Source organism: Salvia miltiorrhiza, chromosome 1, assembly GCF_028751815.1.
Source record: "Salvia miltiorrhiza cultivar Shanhuang (shh) chromosome 1, IMPLAD_Smil_shh, whole genome shotgun sequence".
Classification (NCBI taxonomy): Eukaryota; Viridiplantae; Streptophyta; class Magnoliopsida; order Lamiales; family Lamiaceae; genus Salvia; species Salvia miltiorrhiza.
This window is the reverse complement of record NC_080387.1, coordinates 62,138,413-62,155,575: the sequence shown is the minus strand read 5'-3', so window position 1 is coordinate 62,155,575 and position 17,163 is coordinate 62,138,413. Positions and strand designations below refer to the sequence as shown.

The 17,163-nt window shown below is 36.2% G+C and overlaps 4 protein-coding genes across 12 annotated transcripts in view; all 4 read left to right on the top strand.

The window, feature by feature from the left end:
* Positions 1-17,163, top strand: part of LOC131001622 (H/ACA ribonucleoprotein complex subunit 4) — an 806,367-nt gene that overhangs the window by 122,035 nt on the left and 667,169 nt on the right. The gene's annotated exons all lie outside the window — the stretch shown is intronic.
* Positions 1,378-6,439, top strand: LOC131001573 (uncharacterized). Its single transcript, XM_057928056.1, has 14 exons — positions 1,378-1,560; positions 1,658-1,759; positions 1,840-1,896; positions 2,011-2,075; positions 2,294-2,391; positions 2,563-2,614; positions 2,752-2,844; positions 3,086-3,196; positions 3,783-4,098; positions 4,611-5,059; positions 5,154-5,263; positions 5,554-5,612; positions 5,691-5,878; positions 5,994-6,439. Exons 1-14 carry the CDS (start codon positions 1,506-1,508, stop codon positions 6,180-6,182), a joined length of 1,944 nt encoding a protein of 647 aa, XP_057784039.1. The 5' UTR covers positions 1,378-1,505; the 3' UTR covers positions 6,183-6,439.
* On the top strand, positions 8,084-11,364 carry LOC131001965 (peptide chain release factor PrfB3, chloroplastic). Its single transcript, XM_057928628.1, has 6 exons — positions 8,084-8,473; positions 9,479-9,696; positions 9,825-10,025; positions 10,112-10,321; positions 10,610-10,784; positions 10,858-11,364. The coding sequence occupies exons 1-6, from the start codon at positions 8,308-8,310 to the stop codon at positions 11,139-11,141; spliced, it is 1,254 nt and encodes a 417-aa protein (XP_057784611.1). The 5' UTR covers positions 8,084-8,307; the 3' UTR covers positions 11,142-11,364.
* LOC131001580 (folylpolyglutamate synthase) lies at positions 11,915-17,138 on the top strand. Of its 8 annotated transcripts, none has more exons than XM_057928103.1 (17): positions 11,915-12,082; positions 12,689-12,883; positions 13,002-13,207; positions 13,415-13,480; positions 13,733-13,842; positions 14,212-14,272; positions 14,532-14,615; positions 14,791-14,847; positions 14,993-15,053; positions 15,213-15,259; positions 15,381-15,458; positions 15,569-15,727; positions 15,827-16,105; positions 16,188-16,266; positions 16,344-16,499; positions 16,571-16,734; positions 16,888-17,138. In XM_057928103.1, exons 2-17 carry the CDS (start codon positions 12,703-12,705, stop codon positions 16,945-16,947), a joined length of 1,848 nt encoding a protein of 615 aa, XP_057784086.1. In that variant the 5' UTR covers positions 11,915-12,082; positions 12,689-12,702; the 3' UTR covers positions 16,948-17,138. The 8 variants fall into 8 exon arrangements, with proteins under 8 accessions (XP_057784086.1, XP_057784069.1, XP_057784076.1 ...); XM_057928086.1 differs by having other exon boundaries at positions 15,818-16,105; XM_057928093.1 differs by having other exon boundaries at positions 11,981-12,135.

Here is a 17,163-nt window from a genome sequence, read left to right as displayed (position 1 = left end):
ACGTTAAATTTACATATTTTCTTCTTCTTGTTTTTTAACATTTACAAGTCCATATTGACTTTTTTATAAAACATCATCTAATGAAAATTGATATAACAAAGTATTTCATATTCCAATAAAAAATTAACATTTAATTAACGAAAATGGTTGAAATTAATATAATTTGAAATGCACCACCAAAGTCCATATTGACTTTTTTTATAAAACATCATCTAATGAAAATTGATATAACAAAGTATTTCATATTCCAATAAAAAATTAACATTTAATTAATGAAAATGGTTGAAATTAATATAATTTGAAATGCACCACCAATTTATTTAGTCAAAATAAATTAATAAAAAATATATAATGACTATTTTATATTCTATGATCATAGAAATAATATATAACAATTATATCATAACATAAAGTAATACACGTCGAATTTAAGATGGGTTATACTCTAGTCTTCCAAATTCCAATAATTAAAGACTAAAATTCAATATTTCGTAATTAATTTTTTTTTCTTCCAGTTATACAATAATTTTGTACTCCCTCCGTCCCGCTATTTATGGCTCGTTACTTTTCGGCACGGAGATTAAGGAGAAGGAAATTAAGTGAAAAGGGGTGTGGTTCACATGTGTTTAGTAATGGTTAATAATTCAAACTGATTAAACAAATTAGATGCACATTCATTCAACGAAACCAAAACCAATCGAACTAATCTTGGCTTAAAAAAAAAAAGAAGCAATCGAACCAGTCAATCAAAATTTCAGGAACAAAGAATGAAACCAATCAACAATTTCAGGAACAGAGTATGAATCGAGGCGGATCGCCACCGTCCTCGCGCCGTCGTTTGTGATGCCCGCGCCACCGGTACAGGAGGTCGTCAAGGGCTTCAATCCGGACGACGAGGTGGACACCTTCTACAAGGACGGCTGGTGGAGGGGCGTCGTGAACCAGGCGCAGAGCCGACGGGGACAGATGCGTCGTGTACCAAGCGGCGCTAGGGTTTATGAGGTGGTGGAGGTTGTGGCGATGGGAAGACTCAGGCAGAGAGAGAAGATTGATTTTATGTTTTTTGGTGAAATGTGTGTATTTGCCTAATTAGTAATTAGAGTGTTCATTAGGGAGATAATTAGTGATTTAATTAAGCTTAATTGTTCCCTTATTATTTCCTAAAATAGAAACGAGCCATTTATGTTGGGACAGCCCAAAATGGAATACGAGCCATTAATAGCGGGACGGAGGGAGTATATCGTTATCCAAATCCTCAGCACCTTATAAATTAGAAACTCACTTTGCAACAAAACTCATTAGGTTGACTTATGTTAATTACATAATTATAATGTTTTTTTTAAAGAAAACCTCCCTTTGAAAATCGAATGAAAAAATATTTTATATGGATCGATATCTAACTTATTATTATTATTTCCCGCCAATTGCGTAATTTTGATTTTCCCCAATTTTCTACGTTCAAACACCCACCTATAAAACCCCACCCCTCCCATTTTCACAGTCCAATGGCGCCGAGAAGAAGAAACTCTTCGCCTCCATCATCAGCTCCTATCTCCGTTGGTAAATGAAATCCTGAAATTCCTAAGCTGATTTGCAACCCATTTTTTCATAACTTCGGTTATAGATTTTTATTGACTCTTACATTCTCGATTCGCAGGAAATTGTGAAGTGATTGTGCAGGCGAAATATTTCACTTCCGAATCAAATGGTGATAGTCTCCAAATCTCTATTTCGAAAACTGCCAAAATCAGTATTTCAGGTATCCATTTCCCCCTGACGAGGTTCGGAATAATATTGTTATTTGTTTTTATTTCTTAATTAATTATTTTTTGATGGTAGTGGTCGGAAAAGCGAATGACCACGACAATGGTGGGGGCGGAGGACATGAGAAATCTGGTATTTGGTTTAGTTCCATATGTTACTTTTCGTATATTTGATTTAGATTAGTTTAACATTTTAGGTAGCACGGGCTGTTCCTGTTTATAATGATTATGAATCGTTATTGTGTAGGTAATTGCTATTTTTTACTTGCTAATCCAAAAGATTCAACTGGCCGAACCAAGTCTCTCCTTCAGGTATATACTGTAATATAGTATGTGTTTATGTGTATGCGTAATCTTAGAGTGTATAGAAGTATAGTGTTATTTGCCCTCAGTAGTATCTGTGCAGAAGCATCTGTACATTCGTAAGTGTGCTTTTAATTGACATGTAGCCACTAGCCGTTTATGTGATTCTGCCTACCACTTTGACTTAAAACTTAATTTGCCCAACATGTTTCTGTTTGTCGCTGCAGGAGGTGTTAACTCTTTACATGAAAGAGCTACCTGCGATGAATTTTGCTGCCAATACTGGAAAAGAGTCGATGTTCCTTCAAAGATGCGTGACTAATGGGTAAAGAATGCTTGCATACTCTTTAGTTGTTGGCTGGCTAACCTTGCATTCATTGGCCAATTTCTGCCACAGTCCTGCTAGGCCCCCACTCCAAGATTTACTATATTTATAGTAGCATTGAAAATCATTATATGAGTTTGTTCTCTTTGTGTTTGATATATTCATTTACAGGAAATACTGCACCTTACTTCTGAAGTCCAATGACGAAAGACAACATGGAGAGGTATGTTATCGGCTGCAATCCTTGTGGTCACAATTTTCAGTTTGTTAGTCTGTATTTTCTTAAAATGTTGAGGATGTGATTTAATATGGATGCTTTATAACTCGCTTTGCTTGCTTTTGGTCACCCCCTATCAACAGGTCCTTGCAGCAATTACTTATCAGATTATTCCAGCTGATACACAATATGCTGAGATTCCTCTTGCTGCTGTTAACTCAGTCTTTCAGCACAAGGTTCTTTTCTTCTGCTGTTTGCCTACTTAAACTCCTGCTAGGGCTACTAATGAGATGATCTTTAAGAACTTTTAGTCCGAAAATGCACTTAAGCCAACATTAGTTAGGGTTTATATCATTTCAGTAGACTCTGAGCACTCTTAAGTTTTCCTCTTTTAAGTATATGGATACTGATGCTGAATCAATGTTTATGAACATGACTTTTGTTTTTGAACTTGTACTCTTACTCGATCAATTTCAGGGAATTGGTCGCATGCTGTACTTGGAATTGAGAGAGAGACTGCAGAGTGTAGGTGTTCAGACTATACTATGCTGGGGAGACAAAGAATCCGAAGGATTTTGGGTCAGACAGGTAACTGGGTCAAAGTATAGTCATCAGTATTTCGTTTGTTGTATTCATCAAGATAAGTTTTTCTGATCAATCCATGTTCACAAATTAAAAACATTTGTCTAGATGAAAGCTTTTGAGCAAGTACATTATAGATGCTTTGTAATAGTGATTGAGCAACTGACAGCTCGTAAATTAGCAATGACTGGTAATGATAATCTAGCAATTAGTGTTGACGTAATACAAATAGACCATGATAGTTAATACTCCCTCCGTCCCCAAAATAAGTTCCTCTTTGGGGACGGCACGGGTTTTAAGAAAAAGTGGTAAAGTGTATTGATAGTGTTGAAAAATATATTATGATTAGTATTGAGAGTGGTGAAAAAGTGAAAAGTAAGAATAAATAAAGTATTATTAGTGGTGGGGTAGTTGTCCAAAAATGGAAAGAAAGAAAGAGGAACTTATTTGGGGGACGTCCCAAAAAGGAAAAAGAGGAACTTATTTTAGGGACGGAGGGAGTATTATTGAGGCTGCTATCTAAACTACCTTGGTAAGCCCATGCACTGCCCTTTGGAAGTTCATATAACTGAAATGTGTAAAGTGAATGCAGGGTTTTACAGTGATTGGTGAGGTAGCAAAAAACGGTAGAGCTCGCAAACTCCCAATCAAGGCCGATATACGAAAAGCACTCTGCTTTCCTGGTGGTTCAACCCTGATGTTGTCTCATCTTCTCAAAGATAACTCATCTGAGTCAGCAGATCTACCAAATCTAAGTTTATCCATGAAGCCTATTCAACTATCTATTGGAACCAAAGAACTGATGCATGTAGCAGAGGGCCAAGGACCTTCTAAAGAAAATAACCAGATGGTTCAAAGTGGGTATTTTGAATCTGATATATTAGGGACTTCAAAGCTTTCTGCTGATGGTAAGTACATTAATTCAAGGTTTTGATGTTTGAATACACATCTTTCTCCAACTGTTTTATTGATAGTTACATTCAGAAAAGCAGAAAAACAAATAACCAATGCGGGATTAGATATTAAGACATTAGTTAAGTTGGTTTTATTTTCATTGTATAATGTCTTTGATCCACAAGTCCACTAGTTTGGATTCAACTTATGTTGGATCACCTTTAAGGATCTGAGTTGAGCTCTTTTCACCACCAACACAACAAGCTTTGGCCAACTTGCCTAAAATGCCTTCAGAAATGATAGGATAGTAAGAGCTTATGCATGCTCATATAAGCCATTCAGAGTATGGCATTTCCCATCAGTACCTATTTGTGCATATCAAAAGTGATATTGCCATTTCATTTTAACTTTCTAGACCTAGCTCTCGAAAGCATTTTTCTAAGGGATGTATGTTTCCGGATACCTCTCGTTCATAGCAATCATATTTTATTTTGTAGTGATGTGCTAAGTATCTTTCTTTTGACAGGGTGCCTGGATGTAGGCATTCAGCCAGTTGCAATGATATGCAGTGTGCCCAATGCTTCTGGAAAACTGAAAGGTCGAGGTGAAGATGATGAGGATGGTTTCTCTTGTTCAGTGGAAGGAAATAAGAGAAGGACGTGGGAAACCTCATGCACCTCATTGATGTCAAAGAAAGTAAAGGGCACTCACTTGGAGGATCACCAATTATCTTCTCACTCTCCTAGTTGGACACGTGATGGCGGAGTTGCTAATTATTCTCTTGATAGAAACTGCTCGTCAACAACTGGAAATAATTTTTTTCCTGATACTTCACTAGCAAATGAGAGTAATAGCATGCATGAAAAAGTGGAACTTGGAGTCAGTAATATCCCAGAATTCCCATTTAGAGCAAAATGTCATAGAATTATGCTGATGAATATTGCTGATGTTGATAAGAAATCACATCTTACCAAGGTATATATATCATGTACACAGCTATTAAATCATTTTTCTCAGTACTATGCTTTGATAAATTTCTGCATGTGTAATGACAATTTGGCTGATGTAGATAATTGAAGATCTGGGCGGAATTGTCACTTCTGATGGAAGTGCAAGCACACATGTTGTCACTGGGAAAGTAAGAAAGACATTAAATTTCTGCACTGCTCTCTGTTCAGGGTCAGTTCTCCTTTCTGATAACACTTTCTAAGGTTCTAAGGAAATAGTCTAATATTTTTTGTACAAAATGTATGTGGCTGCAGAAATTGAAGTAACTTGACTGCATCTTAAGGTTTTAATCATGGCAGTGTGCTACTCAAGAATACATGCAATGTTTAGTTGAAGCATGGATGAGTTAATAGTGATTTGATTTTTTTGTTTGTTTGTTAAGAGTGCGGTTTTTGACCATTGGCAAATGAAGTTACAAAGTTTTTGTAGCTCAATCTGATGAAAATCTATATTATATGCAGAGGTTGGGTCATCTCACCTGCGTGGTTGAAAGAAAGCTTCAAGAAGGGTAGATTTGTAGGTAGGTTACATTTTTGTTAACTTCTAATATCTACTTGCACATCCTGTCTGCCTGCTGAATCTCAATCTCCATAAACAGATGAGACGCCCTTCATTCTGAACGATGAAGATTACAAAACTAAGTACAGAATTGAGCTCAAGAGTGCAGTCCTTAGAGCAAGAGCCAATCCCTGTGCATTGCTCAAAGGTCTTAATATATGGCTGGCAACTCATGTGCAACCTCCCATCAACACTCTGTCAGCCATTGTCAAGTCAGCCGGAGCAAACGTAAGTCAATCGAAGCAGCACTGTTATTCTATCAGTGAAGGAATGCAAAGAGATTTAAAGTTTGTGCAAACATTCCACATTATAATATGCGTTTCGTTTCTCCTTTACATTCTAGGTCGTCCGAACACGGAATGAGACACACGACGTATCAAAAACCGTCTTTGTAGCGTGTGAGGAAGACATGGATGAAGCTGTATCAGCTCTGAAGCTGGGGATTCGGACATTCAGCAGTGATTGGCTTATGAACTGTGTCATGAAGCAAGAACTTGATCTTGATGCCCCTCAGTTTGCAGAATCCCTTTAGATTTTATTAGGCTGATAGCATGCTGCATATAAATATATGTGTATATATGTCCTAGAGAAAGGGTATTTTTGGAAAGCCAAAATTAATTTAGGTCTTCTTTCCTCCAAACTTGTTGGATGAAGAATTGAAGACACAAGTTTCAATTTCCTCTCAATTTCTTGAGTTAAATTGGTTGTCACTTGTCAGTATTATGTCATGGATGACTGGATGTTTTATTTCAACCCTTGCAAGTTGCAAGTAATTATGTTGCTTGATCAGCTGAGATGGAGTTTGCGGAAAAATTGAATTATAGATCATTTGTTTGGACAAGCCTAGAAAATGTTGGCGAAAATTGAGTTATAGATTATTTGTTTGGACTTGTATTATTACTGCAAGTTATTCTAGTCAAAATAATCAAATCACTAATGTGCTTTAGGAATGTATTTTATTAATTCTTCTGTTCTGAAATTATCTTTTGTTTATTACACATCAATAAAATGTATAATAATTAATACTACTATTTTCTATACTCCATCCTTTCATGGAACATGTTTCTCAATATAAATTTTAAAATAAATTAATTGTGTATTTAATAAGTGGTGAATGAATCCCATAAATTTAAAAATTTAAATACTCCATATGACTTAATATTTAAATGATATTCCCTTCGTCTTAGATTTTAGTATCCATTTGAGAGTGACATGAGTTTTAATAAAGTGATTGTGTGTGTTGTGAGTGGAATAAAGATTTCACCTTTTATGTGAGTGTTTAATTAAAGTAGAGCAAAAGATGACTAAGAAAGGAAAGATAGATACTAAAAGTTGAGACAAAGAGAGTAAAATATGATACTAATATTGTGTTTATGTATATATTCTAATAAAATTACTTGTATGTAAAAATTAGAATTTCAGTAGAAATTTAAGTAGTTATTTAGTCGAAATATATTTGTTGAATTTTATCTTATATCGAATTTCGATTGAAAAACATAATGACTTAAATTGTATATATATACTATAAGTACTACATATTTAAATATTATAATTACAGATTTGTAGTTTTAAATATTGTTTCAATAATGGAAGGAAACTAATTAGCTCTACTTAAAATTAAGTGATTATGTGATTTTATTTATATATTTATATTTTTAATTTTTATATGATAAGAAAATTAATATTTAGTTTTCATAAAAAATATAAAAATATTTTCTATACATTGCTTGAGTGTAAATGTTATTATAATTTTTTTTATAAACATCTATAATCCATAATTAGAGGTGTCAGTTCGGGATTTGGATATCGAGTTCACCCGATCCAACCCGATACATGAGCAAGTTGCATAGTATGTTATTTCAGTGGGTATACTCGATGGGTTTGCAATTATACCTGAATATCTGATTTATTTTTAATTAATAATTTATTAATAAGATTTCATGGGAAATTTAATGATTATATTTATAGTTTGATAAAAAAAATAGATTTTCAATTATGGTTTTTTTTATTGGTTTTATTTTAAGGGCCGTACATTGCAAACTACCGTCCACACTGAGTGCGAAAAAGAGAGGCTGGCACTCTGGAGCAATTCCGGGCTCTTCGGGGAGGCAGAGTGCATTAGATAATTCATCTTATTAAATTCAAGTTTGAATTCAAGTGTCAAGTTTCAACTTGTACTTCATCTTATTAAATTCACATACCTCTACCAAATTTGATATCTATCTTAGCGCGGAGCCTATCCTCCCTTATTAAATAAATTCATTTTTTTTTTGTTTTTTATAATATCAGTATTTATTATTGTAATTTTTTTAAAATTTTCAACTTAAATACATTTAGTTAAAATTATTTTTAAATATATTTATAAGTTTTTTATATAAATTTTACTTTTTTATATATAAAAAGGCAAAAGTATTTTTTTTCATACATTGCACTTATGCAAATGCTAATTTCATTCCCGGTTTCTATAATTTTCAATAATGCCTTTAAGGAAGAAAAATACAGCATATTCTTTCAAAAAAAAAAGAAGAAACTAGTAGAAAACAAAAATAACAAATAATTCTGTGAATTGTAAGTGTACGTGCGCGAACCTGGCGCCACTAGCAAGTTCAACTCCTAAACACTAAAAACTACAGCGTGTTTTCCGGTGACCGGCGGAAATGGCGGCTGAGCTTCTGCCGACAGCATTTTTTAATGAATCCCAGTTCAAGAATAGTCGGAACTGGCTGAATTATTGTCCGAAACCTCGCGCTTCTGCAAATTTCAGTTTAAGAGCTTCTCAAGAACCCCTCGACGATGACAAGAATAAGTTCTACAAAGAACTAGGTTTGCTCATTCTTCCCTCGACTTCATGTGGAAATTTAGTTTGCTGCTCGTGTTCTTATCATTATTTTGCGTCTTTGTGCTGTTAATATTCTTCAAGAATTCTGAATTTCGAGGAGTTTGGGGGATTGTTTCAGTCGAATGGATGGTTGTTTGACCCTTGTATTTTGATATTTTTTTTTGAAATAGTGTTGGTTTCATTAGTTTTATGCATAAAAGGGGAGGTCTTTAGAATATGATTGTGTATATTTATGAAAAGGTTCAAATGTGAACCCTTATTGCTATGAGAATGAGAACTATTTTTAACCCTTTCGATCACCAAGATCTACGGTGAATACATCACTTTAATAGATGGATGAATGCAATACTAGAGTTCAAATCCCACGGAGGGGCGAGATATTCATTTATTTCGATTGTAATAAATTTCATGTCGAATGCAGTGACTTTATACATTTAGTGCAGTGCTCTCACATTCTCACGTCGAACGCAATTACTTTATATAGGTGTTGTTTATTGTGGAGTTACATTTTTCATGAGAACATGATAACACTGCACTAAATGTATAAAGTCATTGCATGCACTATGAAATTAACTGCACCAAAAAAAATGTAATCTTTGCCCTCATTGGATTCGAGCCTATGTGCTGCATTCATCCATCAAGGTGATGCACTCATTGTAAATCTTCATGATCGAAAGGTTGAAATCTCCTCCTATATATATGTGTGTGTGTGTGTGTAGCATGTAATTTTTGGTATGATTTAGCTTCAAATGAAGGGTGATTCCTTTCTCTCCATGCCTGTCACGAAGAAGCAACAAATGGAGATAGTATTTATTGTGCTAGATGAAATTGTGTGTGTGTATAGATATGATTTCTGGTAGTTTTAGCTTAAAATGAGATAGTATTTGTGAGTTGCAAGAAGCAATTGTGAATATATTAACTAGTATACCAAGATTTAATGTGTATCTCCACTGATTTTGACTGGCTGTATTGGTTTTGTTGTTTAATAGGAATGTTTTCTTTGAGAAAGAGGATAGAAGATTCTGTTCTTCGTGCAGAGATGTTGGCACCAACGGCGTTGGAATTCGAAGAAGCTAAACATGTTGATCAAGAAGGAGTTGTCCGCGAATATGACTTGTGGGACGACCTCACTAAATCTAATGAAATCCTCATGAAACTGGCTGACAGTGCCAAGGCGGTTGACACACTGAGGGATCTTACATTTAAGGTTGTTTCATTTTCTATTTTTACCAATTGGTTCCGAGCACTATGGTTTGCCTAAACTTGATATGTCAAACCTAAGTTTGAAAAGATTTAAGGCTACGGTGTTTAAGAATTTAAGTTTGCACGATGCAGGCAGAGGAAGCTAAGCTCATCACAGAGCTTGCAGAGATGGATGCCATCAATTATGAACTTTTCAAGCAAGCATACACTGCTTCTTTAGATGTAAACAAGTTTTTGGATAAGTATGAGATGTCCAAGCTTCTGAAGGAGCCATACGACGTGGAGGGAGCATGCATCACCATTGAGTCGAGATGTGGAGATACATGCTCTGAGGTTTGTAATGAATTTGGGATAGGTTCTTTTTCGTTGTATGGATAAGCTGTCAGAATCTTTATTTGTTGATTGTAATGTTTATCCAGAGATGGGCGTCACAGCTGGTGCAGATGTACATGAAATGGGCTGAGAGGCAGGGCTATGCAGGGAGGATAGTAGAGAGGTATCCTTCAAACAACGGTCGACTGAAATCTGCTTCTATCGAGATAGAATTTAAATTCGCATATGGATATCTATCAGGGGAGAGAGGTGTGCACTCTCTGATAAGGTGTTCAGACAGTACTTCTCTTCCTAAGGTAGGAAAGTTGGTCTTGTTAGTGTCCTTGTCCTTCGACTTGCTGAGTCGTATGCTTAACCTTTCCTGAGAGCTCAGCTCATTTGCAATCTAGGTTTCTCGTTCCTTTTACCTCACATAACATAGCACGATTGAGATGATGTGAAGAACCTTCGATTTTGCCTTTGAAGTTGTATTGAATGCTTGGTTGATCAATCACGATGCACAAAATTCATTAGGCCTTGCTTTGCTATACAATCAAATCTGTTGTTCTGTGTTGAACTATGTGGCTCATAAGGCTACTTCTCAGGCTAGCCTGGCCTCTGTTGATGTGATTCCCCTATTCATCGACTCATCTGCTGATCTGTTAATTGATGACGAGGACATACAAGTTTCGTACCCCTCCTACAACCCACAAACGAGTAGGGCTTCATCGGCTGTTCACATCCACCACATACCAACAGGCCTACAAGTACAATCTACAGGTAACGAGTGTCATCAAACCTAATCATAATGTGCAATTCCTTGAGCTGAAAATTTGTTGAAATCGGGCCACAGGCGAGAGGAGTCGCTTTGCCAACAAGATCAAGGCCCTCAACCGTTTGAAGGCTAAACTCCTCGTCCTTCTGAGGGACCAAGGCGTGTCTGGTGTGGAGAGCATCAAGAGAGGCACTGCAACGGACAGGTGGAGTCGAGAGACACGAGAATATCTCTTCCATCCCACGAAGCTCGTGCACGATCTCAGGTCTGGTGCTCAGTTTGCTGATGTGAACTCTGTTTTGAATGGCAATCTTGACCCTCTTATTGCTGCCAACATCACTTCCAGACAATTTAAATCTTGATCACTATACCTACAGTTTGAAATTTTTAGTTAAATCGATAGTTTACAACTAGAATGATGTCCAAGTGTTGGGAATTATGTACCATTTTCTGCAATATCATGTGATTATAATGTTATTATGAAGTGATTCTAAAAAAAAAATGTTATTATGAAGTGCAGGGGGGTGATATGAGTTTGATCTGGACAAGAGATAAGTCTAATTTATTGATTTGTTTGTTTATTAATTTTTTTTGATGACATGGTTTAATGTATTTCTACAGTTGGTACTCCTTAAACATATTTTCCGTTGAAATAATGATGAATATTCTTTTAAAGAATGTTGAGATTATAGAGTTTTAAATAGATTCCAATGTCTAAACAAATTAGTATAGCTACCTATTACTATCCGTTACTTATGTGTATGCTCGATTTTGATATCATCTGCATAATCTAAATTTGTAAAATTTGTGTTACACGATCTTCAACTAAATTATTCTAAATTGTAGTATTATCGTTGCCTTAATTGCAACCGCATTCTTATATTTGGCTTAAGAAACACTGAAACAGTGTGCATGAAGCTTCTGAATATTCATAGGAATTCCCCAAATTTCCAAGTTTAATGTAGAATTTCAAAAGTCTACTCAAAATGGAAGTAGCTGAATTTATAACAAAAGTCTATGCAAATGAAAATCAGTTGGAAAACGAAAGAGGAGAGAGAACTGAGAAGCCCACTCGCATAGCAATAGCATAACCCTAAAAAAAGGCATTCTCAATTCTCAAGCGTGAAATAACAAAGGGCAAAGCCGTCATATCGCAACAAGGCAGCGCCCACTATAAAACTCGCCGTTCACAGACAGCCACGGATTACCATAAATAGACACCAAAACACACACTACTTCTCTCATCAACGCACGACACAATCATCATAACAAAGATAATACTAGTACTATATGTCAACCTGAAGTAAGTTTTACTGCATATCCAAAAAAAGCTCCACACACACAATCTTCATTTGCGTGAGTTGCCTTCTCTCTTTTATCTGTATTTTTAATTCATGCGATGTCATTGTATTTGCCTGGAATTCATCCATGTTGCGTTTTTTTTCTGAGAATCAAGAATGTTAAAGAATAGAGGTGTAGTCAGAATATGAAGACGATAGCGTTTCTTATGTTTTCTTTTATATATTAAGCTTGATAAAGTGAAGCTTTATATATCATGCTTTTATTTTTTAGCTTCTTTACTTGTAAATGAATTGAGGGCATCTTGCAAGTATCGATTTTTCTTCAGTTTCCGAGATTGGTTTTAAGCCTCGAAGTAAGATGAATTTGTTTGAGAGAACCAGTTTTGAGATGTTTTTTGCTGAATGAGGTTTGAATCTGGCATTCATGAATCTAGAATTCAAGACTGCCTTAAGTTATTTCCTTGATGTGGAGAGAGAAAATGTTCAGAATCACATAATAGCATTTGGGAATTTCCACTCTTGGACTATATAAATTTTGGTGGTGCAATCTCAATGTTTATGAATGTGTATATAAAGAGTCACTGAGTTTTGCTCATGTGTAATCTCAGGATTTGGTTGATCTATGCTCAAGTATAAGAACCTTTTTCTGAGGCAGGGGTTAATTGGCAATCCGGGATTCATTCAAAGAGAGCACTTCGTTCCTTCTAAATTGACATGGGCGGCTTCGTGCTTGCCTGCTTGCCCGTCTGCAGTTGATCTATTGGGAACTAAGAGGTTCTATTCTCAAGAATTGGGGCTCAAAGGTATACTTAATTACTTTCCCTAAGCTGTGTTATGCATAGAGTTAGATATCTTGGTTTGTGCTTGTTTAAGTTTAGCTCGTGAGGCGTCTTCTTAAGTTGTTTTCTTCTAACATTGCAGGTTTTGGAGTTACAGAGGTTTCATCACAGGTTCTGCGACAGATGGAGACCAATACGGTGATTGCAGAAAATGCAGACCACTTACATCCTACGTATGATACGGCCATGGAGGCTCTTTCCTCTCTCATTACTACCAAGAGGCGAGGGGATGTGCAAACAATAAGTAATAAATATACCAAATTAGAGAGGATGCAAATGTATGTTAAGGTAACACTTAGGACAGAAATCATAATTTACGATTCACCTAGTTTAGTTATTAATATTTTTTTTTCAAATTCCTTGAGTGATAACGTGAAACTTACAAAAGCATCTTTTTTGTGGATGGATTTATAGGATAGCCTTATGCATGATGATTGTTTTTGCTTTTAAGAATTGCTTAAACTAAACTATACAATATGCATTTTCTCCTGGCAGATTTTGGGTTTGGAAGAACCCATAGATCGACTTAAGATTATCCATGTTGCTGGGACTAAAGGAAAGGTATTGACTTAGATATTTAGATACTTTAATTTGCATATATTCAAAGTTGTGTTTTGCTGAGTGAAATCTTTCATTGATGAAGATAATTAAATTTCTAGTTTCATATACAAGTGATATCACAATACTTCAAGGATTTTCTAACCTTGGTTCTAGTAAATCATTCCTGTAAAGAGGAAACACTGATATTTACTTATTTCTTCTGGTTTATTACAGTTACTGAGTATTTTATTTCTAATCATCTTTCGTATTCAGGGTTCGACATGCTCATTTTGTGAGGCAATTCTAAGAGAGAGTGGATTCAGGACTGGACTGTTTACCTCCCCACACTTAATTGACGTGAGAGAAAGATTTCGTCTAGATGGGTTAGCATTTTAAAATGCTTATACATCATTTATGTTTTCCTTAATAAGTAAAGGTTGCTTTAGATCCACATGCCAGCAACTGGGTTAAAAGGAGGGTAGTGATACAGAGAAAGGGTTTAAAATTTTCCATAAGCTCTCAACTGTTTTTGACTTATTGAAATTGAAATGAAGGAAAAGATGTCATATTTCTTGTGATACTTGTATCAAGAAATCATTTCCGTAAAACATCAGTCAACTAGCAGTTGTCCCGAAAAGTTAGTCACAGACTTGGAAATGGTAGGATAGTTATGATCTCGTGATCATAGAAATTTGCCTCTGATTGAAATCATTACTGTTCTGTTTCGTCATTCTCTTCTCTCTTGCTCATAGGCTGGATATATCTGAAGAGAAGTTTCTCCACTACTTTTGGGAATGTTGGAATCAGCTGAAGGTATTCGATCTTGAATTCCTCGATTTTGATCTCGTGGTTCGAGCTCCCTTATTGACTATAGCTGAAATCTAGAAAAGATGATCGATTCTTCTATTGTCGTGATTTTTCCCTGCCAGAGTTATAGACTCCACCTTATAAGTGTTTGGGATTTTTTTGGAAGGTTGTATGAGACTTTTTTGAAATAGTGTTTTGGTTGTTTATTGACGTATACGAATTTTGAATTTTGGATGACCAGACCATGATTATTTTTTGTTAACAGGAGAATATCACAGAGGACTTGCCTATGCCTCCACTTTTCCAGTTTCTTACTGTATTGGCCTTCAAAATTTTTTCTTGTGAAAAGGTACCAATCAATATCCGATTTTCTTCTCCCTCACACCCATCCACCCACCTACTCAGATGAGACCACATAAACAACTACTTATAATACTCAAATGTATTCGGAGAATATACATATATAAATATATACATACTTTAGATTTTTGGATTAATTGTTTAATATGTACCTGTTCTTGTAGGTAGATGTTGCTATCATTGAAGTTGGCCTTGGGGGTACTAGAGACTCGACAAATGTGGTAATTATTTTTCTTTTACTAGTCTTTTACTGTCATAGTCAACCTTGTAGAACTTAAGTGTACAATCTTGTATAGATTTAGTAAATTAGTTTTGTGACTAATTACTGAGTGTCATGACCATATCCTTGGGTGATGAATTGTGCAGATCAAGAATCCTGTTGTCTGTGGTGTAAGTCCACTGGGCATGGACCATATGGAAACACTGGGTTCGTCCTGGTTCATTTCATAATTGTTGCTTTGGTTATATTTAGCTCAGATCTGATCGATTGGGATCACAACCTGATGCCTCTCGAGTTCTTTTTGCTACTTCGATATGGTTGTTCACACACAGCTGTTAACATAGTGTGTTTCACGATAAAATGCAGGAGATACGCTGAAGCAGATTGCTTCTCACAAAGCTGGAATCTTAAAGGTACAAAATTCTTCAGTTTTTGAACCTAAGTGATTGAGGCTTCTACTCTGTGAGGGATTATCTAAGTACTTCCATTTTCAAGTTTTTCTGAAACGGGTTGATGGCTTATCTGCTCCTTAAGCCTCGTGTGCCTGCATTCACGGTACCACAACTATCTGAAGCAATGGATGTTCTTCAAGAAAAGGCCAGGGATTTGACGGTATTTTGAATCTTTCCTCAATACTCGTGAAACATGAAGCACGGCTGCATTCACCAAAGGCAAAATATTGTGTGCACGAATCTTTCCTAAGGCTCTCTGACTTGCTACAGGTACCCTTGGAAGTTGTTGCTCCTCTTGATCGTAGAAACTTGAATGGGGTGGAACTAAGCTTGTCTGGTGATCACCAATTTACGAACGCTGGTCTTGCCGTTGCACTTTGTAAAAGCTGGCTCCAGAGCACAGGGAATTGGGAGAAACTATCCCAACATGTCAGTGATATTCTATCACAGTTCTATTAGGTCTAATTATCTTCGCCAACCTTGGCGATTAAACCAGTAACATTATTTTACACTGATCAGTCCAACCAGGAAGACAACATACCATATGCATTTTTGAGGGGTCTTCAAACAGCGCGTCTTTCTGGAAGGGCTGAGATTGTTCACGACTCTGCACTACCGTGTTCTGCAATGGCTGGTGAGGCTGGAGATACTTCAGGGGATCTCATTTTTTACTTGGACGGTGCTCACAGTCCCGAAAGCATAGAGGCTTGCGCTAGGTGGTTTTCAAGTGCCGTCAAAGAGAAAACCTCGAAAGAAGTTTCGGGTAACGGTAATTTTAAGATTGAGTCAGAAAAAACGTCTAAGAAGGTCAGGTTTTCTGGTTCTGTTCATGAAAAATCATCCTCTTCTATTAATATCATCTCTCATTTGCAATATTTCGAAATTACAGATTCTTCTGTTCAACTGTATGGATGTCAGAGATCCCGAAAGCCTTCTCCCTATACTCGTTGATACCTGTGCATCGTCGGGTATGATCTGATCTTCCATTCAATCGATGTATATATATGAACGTTTCGAAGTAAGACTATCCATGGCTTGCATTCAGGCACACATTTCGCAAAAGCCATTTTCGTTCCTGGCATCTCGACTTACACAAAGGTGACTTCTGCCTCGTCAGCCATTCCTTCAGAGATAGCTCCCAAGGATTTATCTTGGCAATTCAACCTTCAGAGAGTTTGGGAAAACATCATTCACGGAAAAGGTGATCTTCATCTCTTGCTTTCTCAACTATTAGACTTTTCCTTAAATATCTCTGTTCCTTCACCTAAGCAGATGCCGTTAACAAGAATCTTGAGACGCGAATGCCAGATAGTGTTCCACCACGCAAGTTCCTTGACAACGATGCAGCTGGTTGCAGTGTTGCGGTGTCTTCCCTGCCAATGACAATCAATTGGCTAAGGGACTACGTGAAGAAAAACCCGTCGTTGAGAATTCAGGTAAGCATTCTTTGGCACAACTGAAATAAAAAACTTGAGCTTGAACCATGCTTACTTCCATTTATAGTTAGTTGCTTTGACTGCTTGTTTCTAAATTATGGAAACGAATCCTCGTTGTTTTTGAAGTGTTGATTAGTTTCCGAATTTTATCAGGTTCTTGTCACGGGGTCGTTGCACCTGGTTGGAGATGTGTTGAAGCTACTCCGGAGATGATTAGCATGTGTCGGGTGGGTTACAATCTGGGACAGAGGATCTCGTTCGTTAAATCCTAAAATTATGGGTAACATTTTTATTCTTATAACAAGGGTCTTGTTATACAATGTGCATTGGTTATCTGTTACATTTGAAGTTTTCCTTTGATATATTTTTATGAATATTTAAAAAAAAAAACATTATTAGAGACATGTTGTATGTGTTGAAAAAAGAGAT

What these genes read in the sequence shown, in the direction of transcription:
- LOC131001573 (XM_057928056.1), top strand. Translation starts at nt 1,506, where the DNA reads ATGGCGCCGAGAAGAAGAAACTCTTCGCCTCCATCATCAGCTCCTATC. An exon ending in CGGAGGACATGAGAAATCTG is followed by an intron (nt 1,897 to 2,010) that starts GTATTTGGTTTA and finishes GTTATTGTGTAG; the next exon opens with GTAATTGCTATTTTTTACTT. An exon ending in ACTCAGTCTTTCAGCACAAG is followed by an intron (nt 2,845 to 3,085) that starts GTTCTTTTCTTC and finishes GATCAATTTCAG; the next exon opens with GGAATTGGTCGCATGCTGTA.
- LOC131001580 (XM_057928086.1), top strand. Translation starts at nt 12,703, where the DNA reads ATGCTCAAGTATAAGAACCTTTTTCTGAGGCAGGGGTTAATTGGCAAT. An exon ending in AAATTTTTTCTTGTGAAAAG is followed by an intron (nt 14,616 to 14,790) that starts GTACCAATCAAT and finishes CTGTTCTTGTAG; the next exon opens with GTAGATGTTGCTATCATTGA. An exon ending in CTAGAGACTCGACAAATGTG is followed by an intron (nt 14,848 to 14,992) that starts GTAATTATTTTT and finishes TGAATTGTGCAG; the next exon opens with ATCAAGAATCCTGTTGTCTG.
- LOC131001965 (XM_057928628.1), top strand. Translation starts at nt 8,308, where the DNA reads ATGGCGGCTGAGCTTCTGCCGACAGCATTTTTTAATGAATCCCAGTTC. An exon ending in TGAGGGATCTTACATTTAAG is followed by an intron (nt 9,697 to 9,824) that starts GTTGTTTCATTT and finishes TGCACGATGCAG; the next exon opens with GCAGAGGAAGCTAAGCTCAT. An exon ending in CCTACAAGTACAATCTACAG is followed by an intron (nt 10,785 to 10,857) that starts GTAACGAGTGTC and finishes ATCGGGCCACAG; the next exon opens with GCGAGAGGAGTCGCTTTGCC.